At 66.6% G+C, this 15898-nt stretch overlaps 1 protein-coding gene across 1 annotated transcript in view; it reads left to right on the top strand.

The window, feature by feature from the left end:
• The window catches only part of KCNQ1 (potassium voltage-gated channel subfamily Q member 1), a 362001-nt gene that overhangs the window by 91183 nt on the left and 254920 nt on the right, over nucleotides 1–15898 (top strand). Inside the window, exons 3-10 of the mRNA XM_065938008.1 lie at nucleotides 1535–1661; nucleotides 2126–2204; nucleotides 2535–2631; nucleotides 3194–3334; nucleotides 10812–10922; nucleotides 11184–11279; nucleotides 13097–13219; nucleotides 14222–14366. Of these exons, the coding sequence (XP_065794080.1) occupies nucleotides 1535–1661; nucleotides 2126–2204; nucleotides 2535–2631; nucleotides 3194–3334; nucleotides 10812–10922; nucleotides 11184–11279; nucleotides 13097–13219; nucleotides 14222–14366 (919 nt within the window). The remainder of the gene's footprint in view (nucleotides 1–1534; nucleotides 1662–2125; nucleotides 2205–2534; nucleotides 2632–3193; nucleotides 3335–10811; nucleotides 10923–11183; nucleotides 11280–13096; nucleotides 13220–14221; nucleotides 14367–15898) is intronic.

The raw sequence follows: 15898 nt of genomic DNA, 5'->3' as shown, positions 1-15898 counted from the left end.
GCACCCTCCACCGTGGCTCCCCGGGGGGCGCAGACGAGGCCGGGCGTGGGACCCAGGCCTGTGCCCTTACCTGTGGGAGCCGAAGTGCTCTGACGGGCTGGGCCCCCGCGGCGAAGACGGAGCAGGACACGAGCTGCAGGCAGCGTCCTCAGGCCCATCCACGGCGGCCTTCTCAGAACTTCCCTCCTTTATGAGGCCGAGGGATAGTCCATTGTTGGTGCCCCGCATCCTGCTCTGACTGTTCAGAGCCCCTTAGCATTTCTTTTGCATTTAAGAGGGCTATTTCAGGGCGGGAGCGGGGGGAGTCTTCAGGGCTTTGAGAGGGATGGTATTGAATCTACAGATCACTTTGAATCGTTGAGTTGTATTGACTTCTTAACTGTATTAAGTCGTCCAGTCCATGAACATGTATTTCCATTTATTTGTCATCTTTCATTTCTTGAAGCAATCATTTTTAGTTTTCATCATACAAGTCTCCCACCTCCTTAGTTGATTCATAAGTCCTTTTTTAATTTTTTTTGCTTCTAGTGCAAATGGAATTGTTTTATAGTATTCTTTCCAGATTGTTCATGGTTTGTGTATAGAAATGCAAAAATTTTTCTGATCAACTTCCCTGGTGACTCAGATGGTGAGGAATCTGCCTGCAGTGAGGGAGACCCAAGTTCCATCCCCAGATCAGGAAGGTCCCCTGGAGAAGGGAGCGACTATCCACTCCAGTATTCTTGCCTGGAGAATCCCACAGACAGGAGCCTGGTGGGCTATAGTTCATGGGATCGCAAAGACTGACACGACTGAGTGACTAACAGTTTCACTTTTCTATCCTACTCTGCTGAATTCATTTGTTAGATCTAACAGGTTTTTGCATGAAATCTTTATGGCTTTCTATACCTAGGATCATATTGTCTGTGAACAGAGATAATTTGACTTCTTCCTTTCCAATTTGCAAGTCTTTTATTTATTCCCTGGTAGCTCTAGCTGGGACTTTAGTACAGTGTTGAATAGACACGGTGAGAGTGGGCATTGCTGTCTTGGTTCTGATCTTAGAGGAAAAGCTTCCAGCCTTTCCGTGTGGGTGCAGTGTTCACTGTGGGGCTTTCATATATGGCTTTTATCACCCAGTTGCAGGTTCCCTCTGTCCGTAGTTTGATTACAGTTTTTATCATGAAAGGGTGCTGAATTGTGTCAAAGGCTTTTTTTTTTTTTTTTTTTTGCATCTTTTGTGATCAGGAGATCATGAGATTCCCCGCCCCCCCATTCTGTTAATGTGATGTATTGTACTGGTTGATCTTCATGTGTTGAACTGACCTTGCATTCCGGGTATAAAGCCCACTCGGTCATAATGTCTCACCGTTTTTCTGTGGTGCCGAGCACAGTGGTGGACCTGGGCTTGGGCGGCCGGCCTGTCCAGGTGGACGACGCAGTGGACGGGGGCCCGGGCCACCTGCTCCCCGTGCGTGTCTCGGCAGAGGCTCCTGGCGTGGCGCCTGCCCCCGGGTGCGGCCGCAAGGTGAGCTCACGTGCCGTGTCCCCGCAGGAGATCGTCCTGGTCGTGTTCTTTGGGACGGAGTACGTGGTCCGCCTCTGGTCGGCCGGCTGCCGCAGCAAGTACGTGGGCATCTGGGGCCGGCTGCGCTTCGCCCGGAAGCCCATTTCCATCATTGGTGAGTCATGTCTGCCGCCCTAGAAGGTTCACCCAAAGGTTTCCAGACACAAGCTGGGCACCGTCCCCCGGAATCTGGCAGGTAGACCCCCATCACACACACCACCAGGCGGAGTCCCCCTGAGGCCTGAGAGGCCAGCAGCCTCCTCCAGCCATGATGGGGCTGGGACCCCGGGCCAGCGGGGTGACTTTCCAGGCCCCCCATCGGTGGCCAGCCTCGGCGCCCAGGTCGTCACCCCCAGAGGCTGCTGACGGGGCAGGGCAGGGGTCCGGTCACGCTCGGCACAGCCTGAGTGTGCACTGCTCTCAGCGGCCGATAAGGCCTGGACACGTGGCTGGGAAGGGGGCCCGGCCTCCCCCGCGGGGCGTCTCCCTGTCCCCCTCGTGGGGCCCTGTCCCGCTGACCGCCAGGCTCTTCGCTGGTGTCCAGCTGCCAGGCTGGTGATGGTGGCTCTGCTCCCCCAGACCTCATCGTGGTGGTGGCCTCCATGGTGGTCCTCTGCGTGGGCTCCAAAGGGCAGGTGTTTGCCACCTCGGCCATCAGGTACGCACGACTGTGGACCCGGCGGTGTGGGGGTGCGGGTGCTGGGGGGCAGGCTCCGAGCCCACGCTGAGTCAGGGGCATCACTGGCTTCTAGGACGCAGGCTGGGACCCCAAGGTCTGGGGGCCTCAGTCTACTGATCTGTAAACTGGGATGATCCTGGGGAGGCCCCCCCAGAAGGCCGTCTGGCCGCCCAGGGAACTGAGGAACATGTGGATTTGGCTCCGGGCCTGGTGTGGTCCCCGCCCTGACGCTGTGCTTGGGAAGCGGGAGGGCGACATGGATGGGGGGTGCGGGGTCGCCCAGAGCCCTCAGGGGCCTGTCCTCCGCAGGGGCATCCGCTTCCTACAGATCCTGCGGATGCTGCATGTCGACCGCCAGGGGGGAACCTGGAGGCTGCTGGGCTCCGTGGTCTTCATCCACCGCCAGGTGCGTGGTCGGGGGGCACGCGGGGCCCCAGAGCAGCCTCGGCCTGAGCCAGCCAGGCCGTCCAACCCCCACCCGAGGCTGCCAGAGTCCCCCGCTGGCCAGGCCGGTGGTGTGCTCACATTCCCTCCAGCTGGGAGAGGAGACGCTCGGGTAGGTGGAAGATGGACGTTTAATGTGGGAGAAGCATCAGGACGCCCAGAAACCTAAACCCGTGCAGACCCTGAGCAGCCCCGTGAAGGCTGGGGGGCCAGCCTGCACCCCTTCGTGAGGCCATCCCTGCGTCTCCCTGAGGTCCTGCGGGAAAGAGAGCCGGTGGGCGGGCCAGCTCTGGCCTAACTCCTGGACGGGGAGGCCTGACCTCGCCATTGACAAGTTGGGGAAACTAGGTTGCTTTTCAAGCCTGATGTCTGCGTGTCAGACACGCTGGCTTTTACGCGGAACTTTCGGGTAGCGGTTGGAGCTGGCTGCTGGCAGGCCGCCCCGCCCCGCCCCCCCGCCCATGATGTCCGTCCGGGGCGCCGCGGGAGCTGGCTGACGGAGCGCCCTCCCCGTCTGTCCCCAGGAGCTCATCACCACCCTGTACATCGGCTTCCTGGGCCTCATCTTCTCCTCCTACTTTGTCTACCTGGCCGAGAAGGACGCCGTCAACGAGTCGGGCCAGGTCGAGTTCGGCAGCTACGCGGACGCCCTGTGGTGGGGAGTGGTAAGTTAGCACCTCCGGGCCGTGAGACCACTGCTCACACCGGGCCCGGGCAGGTGGTGGGGGCACAGCGCGCCGCCCCGGGGCCCTGGGGTCTCGAGACCTGCCCCCTGAGTGCTTGAGGCCTGCGCAAAGGCCGGGCGGGTGGCCAGGCCCCACCCTGGACGCCCGGAGCCCAGCTGTCACTGTCGTGGGGCCCGTGAAGTTTCTACCTGTGAGGCTGGCTTTGCGGAGGAAAGTCTGGGATGGAAGGCAAGTGCGCGAGGGGTATCTGCTGGGGCTGTGGCCGCAGGCGGCCCCAGCTCCTCCCCCCAACCCCGGGCCAGGCCCTCTAGCACCGTCCACCCCCACCCCGGTCCCGAGTCCCCCGGCACCCCAGGGCCCGCCTCTGTGAGGCTCAGCGCCAGGCCCCCCAGCGTCCCTGCACTCGGGAGCTCATCGTCAGGTGGCAACCAGAGCCCCACCACGCCAGACCAGGGGCCTTGGGAGAAAGGGAGCTCCCCCGTTCTGATGGGGGCCGGGCCCTCATGTCTGGCGCTGGCCGCGGCTGGGGCAGTGTGCAGGGGCCCTGGGTTCTGCTCTGGGGGGTGGGGATGGCACTTGGCCTGCCTGTGGGTGACTGCGGGTGCCTCAGCCATGGCCAGGGTGTCTGAACCATGCATGCCCCCCACCCCACCCCACCCCGGGTCCTGGTCACAACAGGAACCCAGCATCACTGCTGTGTGACCTCAGGGCGCAGAGGACGCCCCTCAACAACCCTCCACTTGGGCCTCGTGGGGAGACAGGTCCCAGGCTCTCATTTAGACGCAGGGTGGTCAGCAGCTTACTGGCCTGGGAGCGGCACGTGTGGGGTCCTGGTGGCCTGGACAGACCCTGTCTGTGGAGGGTGGGCGGGGGAGCAGCCCTGTCTCTGGGCCATCAGCCGGGCCTGGCCCTCCTCCTTCCCTGCACGGTGCCCTGGGCCCAGTGCCCCGAGCATCCAGGGGCCCCCGTGCCTGGGAGCGTCAGGAGGCCCAGTGTCCCGAGCATCCAGGGGCCCCCGTGCCTGGGAGCGTCAGGAGGCCCAGTGTCCCGAGCATCCAGGGGCCCCCGTGCCTGGGAGCGTCAGGAGGCCCAGTGTCCCGAGCATCCAGGGGCCCCCGTGCCTGGGAGCGTCAGGAGGCCCAGTGTCCCGAGCATCCAGGGGCCCCCGTGCCTGGGAGCGTCAGGAGGCCCAGTGACCAGGAGCATCCAGAGCAGCCCGAGTCGCAGAGTGCATGACTCCAGCCCCGGTTATGAGATGCCCGAGGTCAAGGGTGGCCGATGGAGCCCCTTTGAGTCGGGGGCTGGGTGGCTGACGTCCAGACCTGCTCAGCCCAGGAGAGGAGGGGGTCGCAGGCTGCACCCTCGAGATGGGGCTGAGGCCTGGGGGCAGTGCTGGCTCCACAGAACCGCAGGTCCAGGCTGAGCGGGGCGCTGGCTGTGTCCACCTCTAACGTGTTTCCTTCCAGAATGGTGGTGGGGTGGGGAACTCGGCCTCGGCCCAGGGCCCCCACCCTCCTGGGGGAGGCCTGTCCCCGCTGCTCCGGGTGGGGCAGGAAGCCACTCGTGTCTCCATCCCCACCCTGGTGAGGCCAAGGCCGGGGCTCCTCATGTTGGCCAAATCAGCATTTTTTTTCTGGAAGCTTCCAACATGCCAGGCTGACCGGGAAGGTGAGGATGTGCTGAGCTGCTCTGATGCCGCCTACGGGCCAGGGCACGGCTGGCCCCCCGGCAGGTTTGGAGGGAGGGCACTCCGTCCCCTGCTCCAGCAGGGGAGGGGTCACTTTCTGATAACAGGCGGGGCCTGTGGAGGGACACGCTGCCAGGGGCCGGGAGGCTCCCCGGGGCCAGACGGCGCAGTGGGAGGCGCGTGGGGGGGAGGGGGCTCAGCTGGTGAGTGGTGCCCGGCCCCGGCGCCCCGCCCGCCCGCCTTCCCGGCCTCTCCCTCGGAGCTGCCCCCAGCCCGGCCCCTGCAAGCCCTGCTCCCGCGCGCACACCTGTGCAAACATCCGCCCGCCAGCCGGGAAAACGGCTCCTTTGTGCCCAGCTTGGCACTGGTGCCCCAGCCTCGCCGTCAGCTGCGGCCCCAGCCTGGCTGCCATGGGCCCGGCCTGGCCATTGTTCCCGTGGGCCCCGCACCCCCGCCGCCCGGCTCCGGGCAGACGACCCCCGTTTGTGGCAGCAGCGTCCCTGCAGCTGTCCGAGCGGGCGGAGCAGGCTGGGCTCGCGCTTGGGCTGTGCCCCTAGCAGGCCCTGGACAAGCAGTCAGGACGTGCAAGTGGGACAGCCCGCGGGGGACTCGGGGCCAGGCGGCCCTCTCTGCGTGGCGTCACTGCGGGCCGCCAGGGCAGCGAGCCCAGCCCGCACCCCGAGGCTCCCCACCTGGGGCGGGCGGCCCAGGGCCTGCCTGCAGGCTGTGCGGCTATCAGGGACCTGGCATGGGGAGGCCTGCTGGCCGGGCAGGCTACCCCCATGGGTAGACGGCATTGCCCCAGACCAGCTCCTCTGGCTGGACGCGGGAGACAGACCCTGCCGTTGGGTGTCTGGGCCGTGGGACAGGCCCTGCACTGTGCTTCCTCTGCAGAGGCGGCGGTTCAGGCAGGCTGGGGGAAGCTGGCCAGGGCCGCGTGTGGACCCAGTGGGCAGGCTGCCGGTGCCCCGGGGGTGGCCCCGGCACCCTCAGCCCCAGGCTTGGCCGGATGAGTGGATGCTCCTGGGAAACAGTTGGTTCTGTCTGGGGCCCACGGGGCGGCCGCAGCAAGGTGAACCACCAGAACTGTGCTCGCTCTGCCTTGAGACAAGAAGTCAAGATCGAGGCTGGCGGCCTCCTGAAGCTCCGGGGAAGGGTCCTTCCCGCCTCTCCCAGCCTCTGAGGCCCAGGCGCTCTGGGGCCTGTGGCCGCACCTTCCGTCTCCCATGGGGACGCTGGTTGGTGGGTGCAGGGCCCACCCAGGAGCTCGGGACTATCTCCCCTCAAGCTCGTTAACCCAGTCGCATCGACAAAGACCCTCTTTCCAAGCAGGCCTGTGTTCCGAGGGCCCAGGGGCACATGGACGCTGGGGGACCCTCCTCTGCCGGGGACAGCACTGTCCCAGGAGGACATCACAAGTCGGTCCCTCTGCTCACTGAGCCTCGGTTTCCAGGCTGGGGTCCCCTCCGCTCCCCCGCCCTAGGTGGGGCGCCTGACGCGGGGGTGAGAGCTCCCCACCCCCTCCCAGTGTGGCGCCCCACGCCTGGCTGCTGAGGTGTCGGGGAGGATTTAAGACTTTCTTCTCTGCCCTTGGAACAAAATGCGTTTGTTTGTGTTAAAGTTTGAGTGGAGGGAAAAGCAGCTTTTGCAAACACGGGCTTCTCTGTGGAGCGCCCGGGGGTCTCTCGGATCCGGAGGTTGCCAGGCCCTGTTTACCCCTGCATCTAAATTTAGAATTGGGAGTGAAAAGGGTGGAAGCCGCCCTGCGTTCCAGCGCTGTTTAAAACCGAGTCTGACTCCGGTTCCTTGGCTCCAGAAGGTTCCACTTCCCAGGCCGGACTGTGTCCTGGCAGAGTGAGGCCAAAGGGTCTGGGGGCCGCATGGGGGGCTGGGTGAGGACAGGGCCCCCCAGACGTTCACAGGCAAGGTCTGTCGGCGCCGCCCAGTGTGGGGGGCCCATCTGGAGTTGGGGAAACTGAGGGCCCAGGGAGCGGTGGGCCGCCCCCCACCCCCCCAACCGTGCGGTGTCCAGGGCTCCTCCCCTGCCCGGACTGCGCAGAGGTGCGGCTGCGCTGCAGCTTAGATCGGAGGGTCCACAGGGCCCCAGGCCACCGCCAGCTCTGAGTCCCTCCTGCACCTGCTGTCGGCCACGTCGGCGGCTGAGACCGTGGGCGCTGAGAGCCCGGCCAGAGTAGGGTCTTCACTGCTGGGGTTTGCGGGATGAGTAGGGTCCACAGGGCAGGTCCGCCTCTCCGTCCTTACTGTCCGGGGATGGCTTCTTTCGTGGACTCGGCAGGCCCAGGGAGGGTGGTGTTCAGGGCTGATTTCCTCTGGGGTGGGGTTCAGCCCTTGTCATCTGGAGAAAGAACTTTCCGGCTTCAGCGCGCGTGAAAGAAGCCCGGTCAGCATCAGGAAGACAGGCAAACAGGAAGCAGCGGGTGACCAGGCCAGGAGCCGGGGTGGAGCCGCGCTGACCCACCGAGCGGCCCTGGGCCTCGCTGGGTGTGAGGTGGGTGCCCACTCCCGAGAGCGCGGGGAGGCTTGTCCGCAGGAGCGCGGGGAGCCTGGGGTGTCCGGCGTGTGGCCTAGTTGCTCAGTCGTGCCTGACTCTCTGTGATCCCCTGAACCGGGGCCCACCAGGCTCCCCGTCCTTGGATTTCTCCAGGTGAGAGTACTGGAAGGGGGTTGCCAGTTCCTCCTCCAGGGGCGCTTCCCGACCCAGCGATTGAACCCGGGTCTCCTGCATCGCCAGCGAATTTTTACCATTCGAGCCGCTGGTGCCCAGCGAGGGTTCAGTAAAGGCTGGTTGTGCATTTCAGGGGCCATTACTGCTCACGGTTCTCCTGGCGACCCTGCAAGCCGGATGCCAGGCAGTGACCTCCCCCAGCTGATTCACACTCGAGTGTCTGTGGCCGCCGAGGTCCGTCATGCCCCTCAGCCCTGCTGGTCCTGAGGATCCCGCTCCCTGCGGCCCACACGTCATGTGTGTGTGTGTGTTTATGCCGCTAAGCATGCGGGCCCTTCCTGACCCCTCAAGCCTGGCAGCAGGCGCGGGTGGCCCCAGGCACACTAGGCAGCCAGCTCTGGGGCCAGGGCAGAGCTGGGACCGTCTCAGTTTCCCCATCTATAAAACGGGGCGGCAGCAAGTCTGCCTCCGAGGGTCGGCTCCCTGAGAGGCCACGACCCCAGGAAGGAGGCCCCTCTTCCCACTGCTTCAGAGACATCCCTTGGGCGACGGGGCCTCTTGACCCGGCTGGTTCTCCCCACCGGCACGTTCCCGAGGTCCTGTGTGTGCGGGGCACAGGGGCCTACAGGGGTCAGCTGCCCGAGCCGCACGTGCTCAGAGGCTTGGTTGCAGACGGTCATGGTTGGTTGTGGTCAGTTGTGGTCCTTGCGCCGTGATCCCCGAGAGGCAGGAAGGGCCCCCTGAGGAGGAGATGTCTGAGCTGGGCATGTGGGGCAGAGTCTCCAGGGCCTATGCTGAGGGGCTGTGGGCCTGGATGTGGCCTGGGCAGGGCCCAAGGGTCCACAGCATCCCGGCAGGGGCTGTGTGGGGCTCCCTTGTGCCCCCCCAAAGGAGGGAGAGAAGCCCTGCCCCCGCGGCGCTGGACTCATGGCCCCCCAACTCCTGCGCCTTCTTGGCCAGGGTGATCACAAGCTAGTTTCCAGGAGGGAGAAGGGGTGCTTGCGTGACGAGGTGCCCTGGGCCTACATGGGTTTTGGTGTGTTTATTTATGACTTCCCTTGGAAAGGAAGCGCTCTTGTTTGGGGGGGGGGGGGGGTGTTTGCTTTTGTTTTTACCCTGAGTTTGCAAGCCTGGCTGGGTGGGCCCCTCACATGCTGGCCGCTGTCCCCCCAAGCTGGGTTGGGGTCTCTGGGGGCAGCCCCACGGTGATGGGTGCTGGGCCCCGGGACCGCTGTGCCCACCTGTCGCCGCTCTGAGACAGTCCTGCCGCCCCCCGCCCCCGCCCCACTCTCTCTGCACCTCTCCTCCCCCAGGGCCACCCTCTCCCTGGCTCCATCTCTCCAGCCTCTTCCCTGAGGCTGGGTGAGGCCTGGACCCCACAGTGTGGCAGCCTCTAGCCTTGGGTTTGTCCTCTGCCCCCCACCCTGGCATCACAGTGAGGAGCTGGGGACATACACCCCTGGTTTGGTGCCAGCCCGCAGACTCAACAGGGGTGAGACCCCGTCAGACGGTCTGGAGCTCACGGCGTGGCTGCACCTTGGCCAGACAGAGCTGCCCGCTCACCCCCAGTACAAGCACCGCGGGTCCACTTCTGTCCTCGCCCCCACGCCTGGCCGCCCCTTCCCGCCCTGGACAAATGGCCGTGGCCCGTGGAGTGGCGGCAGGCTGACCACATTCCCAGTGGAGCTGGGCTCCTAGACTGGGCCTCCAGCGTCCCCCGCAGCCTGCTGGCATCCAGGAGGCGGCTTTAGCAAAGAGGAAATGGAGTGACACCCGTGCGATGTACTGGGGGGACAGGCAGGTCCTCTGGAGTCTTCCGTCCTGGAGGAGAGACCCTGGCCGAGGCGCTTCCCCGGGTCTGTGCCCAGGGGGACGTGCGGCTCGGCATTCCAGGTCTGTGCCCAGGGGGACGTGCAGCTCAGCATCCCGGATCGCCTGCCGTAGGGGGGACGTGCAGCTCCGCATCCCGGATCGCTTGCCGTCGGGGCGAGCACACAGGCTGTAAACAGCCCATTCCCAAGCTGCTTGTGTCTGTGAATTCAGGAAAAACAAACAGCTCTGCGGGGATGGGCCGTTTCCTCCGAGAGCTGGAAGGATGTCGTTAACTCGACAAAGGAGGTCTGTGACAGGGTCTGAGGAGCCCGGAGCGTGCCCTGCACCGGGGGGTGGGGGACACCTGGCTTCCCGCACGCGGTCCTCCCCAACCCCCGAGCCCAGACTCTTGGTCACTCTTGGTTCCTGGGGCCTCGTGCCTCTGCCCCGCGCTTCCGAGCCATTGCGTGCGCCCGTCTCTGTGTGGACGCCTGTGCTGGTCTCATCTGCGTGGACACGTGCGGAGCCTTCTGCAGAGCTCGCCGAGCATCCTGGCTCGGGGGGCCTGGCTTAGGGGAGCCCAGCCTCCCGTCACAGGGCTGGGTATGTGTGCTGACGGGACGAGCTGGGACTCTGGGCACCCTGGGTCCCCTCGCCAGGCTCAGAGCCCACTCCTCGAAAACCCAGCAGGCAGCCCACGGCCCGGGCTCTGGTGCAGGCAGGTGCAGCCAGGGTGGGCCCCGGGGCGCCGGGAGCCAGCCTCAGATGCCAGCAGCAGGCGAGCCTGTGGTGGGATGGGGGGCCTGGGGGGCAGCGGCCTCCACCCCGCTGTCCCGGCGCATGCCCTGGACCGACAGCCGCCCCCCGCCAGTGGAGAAGAAGGCTCATCTGGTTCTCCCAGAGAAAAGGGTGCGTGAAGCGTCTGCCACCCGGGCTGGCGTCTGGAAGCGGCGTGCCATCTGTGGCCAGGCTCTCTGTGGAGGATGGGCCTTGGGGGGTGGCTCCGGGCCTCCTGGGCGGTGGAGTGGGGTGGCGCGGGCAGGCCGAGAGCCCGCGCACATGCTGTGGACTTGCTTCCTTCGCAGCGTTAAGTCTGGGGGACCAGACCCTGTGGCCTGGGGCTCTGGCCTCTGAGCTGCCTGGCCCATAGGCGCAGGGCTCTCTCCTCGGCCTCTGCGCACACAGGACTCGGGGGGAGGGGCTTCCGGCTGGACAGACGCCCGTCCTAAGGCCCTGGGCTGACCGCTGCCTGCCGTCCCTCCCGCCCGCAGGTCACAGTCACCACCATCGGCTACGGAGACAAGGTGCCGCAGACGTGGGTGGGGAAGACCATCGCCTCCTGCTTCTCTGTCTTCGCCATCTCTTTCTTTGCACTCCCGGCGGTAGGTGCTCCGGGTTGGTGGGGCGTCCCCACGGCCCCTCAGCCTCCTCTGAGCTCTGGGGGCTGGCAGAGGTGGGGGCCGCCCTGTGAGCAGACACCCACGGGGGCACACTCAGACCCCCCAGCTTGCTCGCCACGCGCAGGGCCTCTGGAGGCACGGACCTGGTCTGCGGGGCCCGCAGCGCGGAGCCAGGCCCAGGGCACCCAGCCTGCCTCCCACTCCCGCGTCTGCAGGGCATGAGCCTGCCTTCTGTCCTTGCAGGGGATTCTTGGCTCCGGCTTTGCCCTGAAGGTCCAGCAGAAGCAGAGGCAGAAGCACTTCAACAGGCAGATCCCAGCGGCAGCCTCGCTCATCCAGGTGATGTCCCCATGGCCTTGGCGCTGTCCTCTGGCCATCCGTGCGCCTTCCTCACCCAGGGAACACAGCTGTGTCTGCTCAGGGAACTGGGTGCGGCCCTCGGCCCCCAGAGCGGCTGACCCTCTCCCATGGACCCTCTGGAGGGTGGAAGGGCAGAGGGCCAGGGCACAGACTCGCCCGCCCGGTGTAAGCCCTGTCCCGGGAGCTGTGGGACGATGCTGGCTGGCGGGAGGCGCGGGGCTGGGGAGCCCAGCTCCCCCAGTCCTGTGGGCCGGGCTCAGGACGAGGACGCAGCCTGGCCAGTCCTGCTGGACCTCCTCTGAACCTTCGGCTGCAGTGGCCGCCTTGGTGTGTGTCCTCACCCTTGTCTGCGTGGGGGCAGGTCTGGGAGGGAAGTGAGGGTCAGCAGGGGGCCGTCCCTCTGGGAGTCAGGGCCTGCCTGTCAGCACCCACGGGGCTCGGTCCTCCCGGCTGGGGCCTGGTGACTCAAGAGTACGGGCCACATTCTGGGCCTACCTTCACCTCCCAGAGGCCCGCATCCCTACGGGGCCGGGGCTCAGAGCGCCAGGCCTTTGGGGGCGGGGTGGGGGCTGCAGCTGCCCTGAGGCCCCTGTCCCCCCTCCCCGCAGGCTTCCGTGACGAGGCTCCAAGCCCGACAGCAGTGGGGAGAGGCAGGTCCCAGAGGCAGGCGGCCCTGAGCCCCTGGACGTGGGCTGCAGGAATAGCCTGGAGCGCCAGGCAGGCCTCTCAGTGCCAGTGAAGCCTAGGCACAAGGACCCCTGGAAGATGGTGGAGTCGCGAGGTGTCCGTCAGCGGCCACCCAGAGCCAGAGAGTGCAGAGCAGGCCCGGGGCTGTGGGCGGTGTGGCGGGCAGGGGCCTGGAGCAGGGTCATCACCTCCTGTCAGCCCGGCCACGGGCCCCCGTGCCCACCAGGGTGGCCTGGGCGCCCAGAGCTGAAGGGCTCCCCAGGTTGCAGCAGCAGCCGCAGCTCAGCGGAGGGCCTCTGCCCAGTTCCTCTGGAGCCTGTCCGGAACCACCGTCTGGGGCCGGACGCTAAGCCTGGACAGGAAGGAAGTGGAGGCAGCGGCCCCCGGGCTGGGGGCTCGGGCCCCTGCAGCTGGTTTTATGGCCCCACAGCCTCGCTCAGGGAGACCGTAAATCAGGCGGCAAACGGCCTCCCTGCAGGAAGGGTTCACGGACTTCCCATGGGGAGGGTGTGCAGCCTCGCGCGCGCCTCCCGGGAGGCAGGAGAGGCCTGGAGGGGGACGAGGGGCAGCGGGAAGCCCACCCCTGCCTGGGGGGCCAGGGCGCAGCACCCGGCTCCGGTCGCAGGGGCGTCACTGCCCAGGAGTGCATCCCTCCCGCGTGTCCCTGGCGCCCACGGCCAGCAGCGCCCTGTGAACTCCTGGCTGCCCTTGTCATCCCAACACCCCCCTTCCTCAAGGTTACCCCACGTGGCGGCTGCCGTGGGGGTTTCTAGGCCTAGGACCTTCACCACACGCCGTCTGGAGGCTCCCAGAAACTGGGGTCCCTGCCAGGGGGCTGCTGCCTCCTGGATACTCAGTCCTGCCTCTGCCGGCCCAGGCCCTACCCCTCGGCGCGGTGTCCCCGGGGCTGGACTCAGAGGGACGCGGGTTCACAGGCTTTTGTGCTGTCTGAGCGCCCCGCCTGGGGAGGTGGGGGCGGACCCCCAGCCTCGGGAAGCGGCTGGTGGGCAGGACGCCCTGAGGCCTAGCCAGCAGCTGGGCCTGGCAGGCAGTGGGGCTGCAGCTCGCGGGGCCCGCAGGTGACGGCCGCCCCCTCCCGCTGGTTTCAGACGGCGTGGCGGTGCTACGCAGCGGAGAACCCGGATTCCTCCACCTGGAAGATCTATGTCCGGAAGCCGTCCCGGAACCACGCTCTGCTGTCCCCCAGCCCCAAGCCCAAGAAGTCCGCCATGGTAACCGCCGGGTTGCAGTTGGGGGAGGCCACATCCCGGCCAGGATTTGTCCCTGAGCCTTCGGTCCAGGGTAGCCGCATTGTCGTGGGCTCTAGGAGTGTGTGCCATGCTGGGCTCCCGCCGTCCGGGTGGCCCAGGTCTGGCCCCGGGACTGGCCACGCCAAGGCCAGCGCTGGGAAGGTCCCGAGGAGGACGATGGGGACACGCCCGGCTGGATTCTGGCCAGCCCTGCTGGGGTGGGGGCTCTCCACGGGGCCTTGGTGTTGGCTGTCTGTGCCGGACAGGCTAGCGGCAGAGTGGCTGTGGCTGCCTGGCTCAGAGAGGAGGGTCCTGGGGTCTCAGAGAGGAGGGTCTTGGGGTCTCACAGAAGAGGGTCCGGGGGTCTCAGAGAAGAGGGTCTTGGGGTCTCACAGAAGAGGGTCCTGGGGTCTCAGAGAAGAGGGTCTTGGGGTCTCAGTATAAGGAAGCTGAGGCAGGCTTGGGCGAGAGTCCTGGGAGAACAGGGCAGCTGGCCCAGCATCGCCCTCCCTCCGGCCTGCGCCCACACCGCCCTGGAGAGATGCGGTCCCCCAGGCGCTGGCTGCCTGCGAAGCCTCTGCAACCCACCGTTTCCTCTGCCAACACTTCTCCCAGACCCCAGCATGGCCGGCGGACTCGCTTCCTCCCGGTCACCACTGCAGAGACGCGTCCGCCGGCCTTCAGTCTGTGCGCCCGCTCTCTGGGCTCTGATCCCCCGCCGGCCACAGCCCGCATTGTCCCTGACCTGCGGTGTTCCTGTCTGCTTACTGTCTGCTCGTTGCTGTCCGCCCGCCCCGGGGGCTCTGAGCTCCCAGGGGACCGCTGGCAGCACCCACGCGGCAGCCCCCCTGCCAGTGTGTGAGGGTCCTGATGCCCGGCCTGGGCAGGTGCCCCGAGGGTGTTGCCAACGGTGGTCGGGCGTCAGCAGAGGGCCCGGCAGGGGACGCCCAGGACCTGACCACTTCCTGTCGTCCGGTTTTCTAGGTAAAGAAGAAAAAGTTCAAACTGGACAAGGACAATGGGGTGAGCCCAGGCGAGAAGACGCTGGCGGTCCCCCACATCACCTGTGACCCTGTGTCAGAGGACCGGAGGCCCGAGCCCTTCTCGGTAGACGGCTATGACAGCACTGGTGAGGAGCCCCCGCTCGCGGTGGGGCTGGGGGCAGGCCCGCCCTCAGCTCTGAGCAGGGCTGCCGGGGCCTTGGGGGGATCTGGGCGGCCTCGCGTCCCCCGACCGGTCACTCTCGTCCTGGGGACCGCTGGTATTGCCACGTCTGCCCCGTCAGAGTGGCCCCTGTCGCTTGTGGAAGTCCTGCCCTGCCCTGCCCTGGGCGCTGGGTTTCTGGGAGCCAGGCCCTGCCTCGGCCGTGCTACATGCCTGGCGCCCAGGCCTGGCAGAGCGGAGCGGCTCCCGGTTCACGTGGACCCTGTCCCAGGTGGAGTGGGGCTGGGGGTCCCAAGCCTGTGTGGTGCTGATGGGTGCCTGGCGCCCTGTCCGCCGGGTTTGTGGGTGGCTGACCCGTGACGCGTCCTCCGTGTCTGGGCATGGCTGGCGGAGGGCGGGAGGTGCTCTGGGAGGAGCCACGGCCCCTCCGCACCCCTGAGGATGTCTGTGGGCGTCCTCTTTGGGAAGCTGGGTGTGCAAGACCCAGCCTGGGTGCCTGGGGTCTCCTCACATACCGTCGGGCCCCTGGGACGTGCCGCCCGCCTGCCCACTGCCATGAGCACAAAGGATGGCTGTGCCCGCCATCCGGATCTGGGGCAGGACCATTGTTGCCACGCAGATGGTGGCTTTCTGCGAATGCTAATGCTCAGGTCGGCGCGGGGCGGAGCCGCGCTCGCTGTTGGCTGAACGCGGAGCCCCCGAAACGCAGCGTCCATTCAGCCCGCGCGGCGTTGTGGAGTCCTCCGTGCCGCCTGCTGAATGTTAATGAGGGACACGGGCCGGGAGGCAGGCGCCCTCGGTGGAAGGCCCCCCTTCCTTGCCAATGAGATAAGTCCGCCCAGCCCAGAGCCGCCGGATTTCTGGAGCCTGAGCTGTCGGCCAGGCCCCGGGGACGCAGAATGGCCCCACCCGAGGGGTCCCTGAGGCTCCTTCGTCCTCCCCGCTCCCCCAGCGGGGAGCCCTGGGGTGGGACCAGGGGTGCTCCTCCGGAGTTGGCACTGTCACAGGGACAGGTCCGCAGCCCCACTCCCAACACTGGGCACCACCCACGAGGCTGCAGCCCACTCCCACGCCGGACCCTGACTTGAACTGAACCTCTCCTCTCCACACACGGCGCCTGCCCGTGGCACGCACCCCCAGCCCTGCCCACGTCCACCCGCACGCCTCTCCCCACCGCAGGCAGGGCTCTCTGTCTCGGGCTGGCACTGCTCTGGGTTCCTGTCCTGCAACTCTGGGACCCCAGGTCCCGGGCACAGCCGGTCTGTGGGCCCCAGAGCCCTGATGAATCTGCTCTAATCCCCGGCAGCGGCCCCGTCTGCAGGGCCGAGGAAGGGCGCAGTGAGCGGCAGGACAGAGGTGTTCAGGGGTTGGCCGTTCCTCCACCCGGTGACCTGGACGCGGTTTCCCGTGGTTTCCCCCGCCTCCTTCCTGCAGGGCTCCCACACGTGCAGGGGCTGTTTCCACCCGTGACCTTGACCAGGCCGGTGCCCTGGGCCT

The sequence above is a fragment of the Muntiacus reevesi genome, chromosome 5 (assembly GCF_963930625.1).
Source record: "Muntiacus reevesi chromosome 5, mMunRee1.1, whole genome shotgun sequence".
NCBI lineage: Eukaryota > Metazoa > Chordata > Mammalia > Artiodactyla > Cervidae > Muntiacus > Muntiacus reevesi.
Note: the sequence above shows the minus strand (reverse complement) of the source record. Positions and strands in the feature narration are given on the sequence as shown.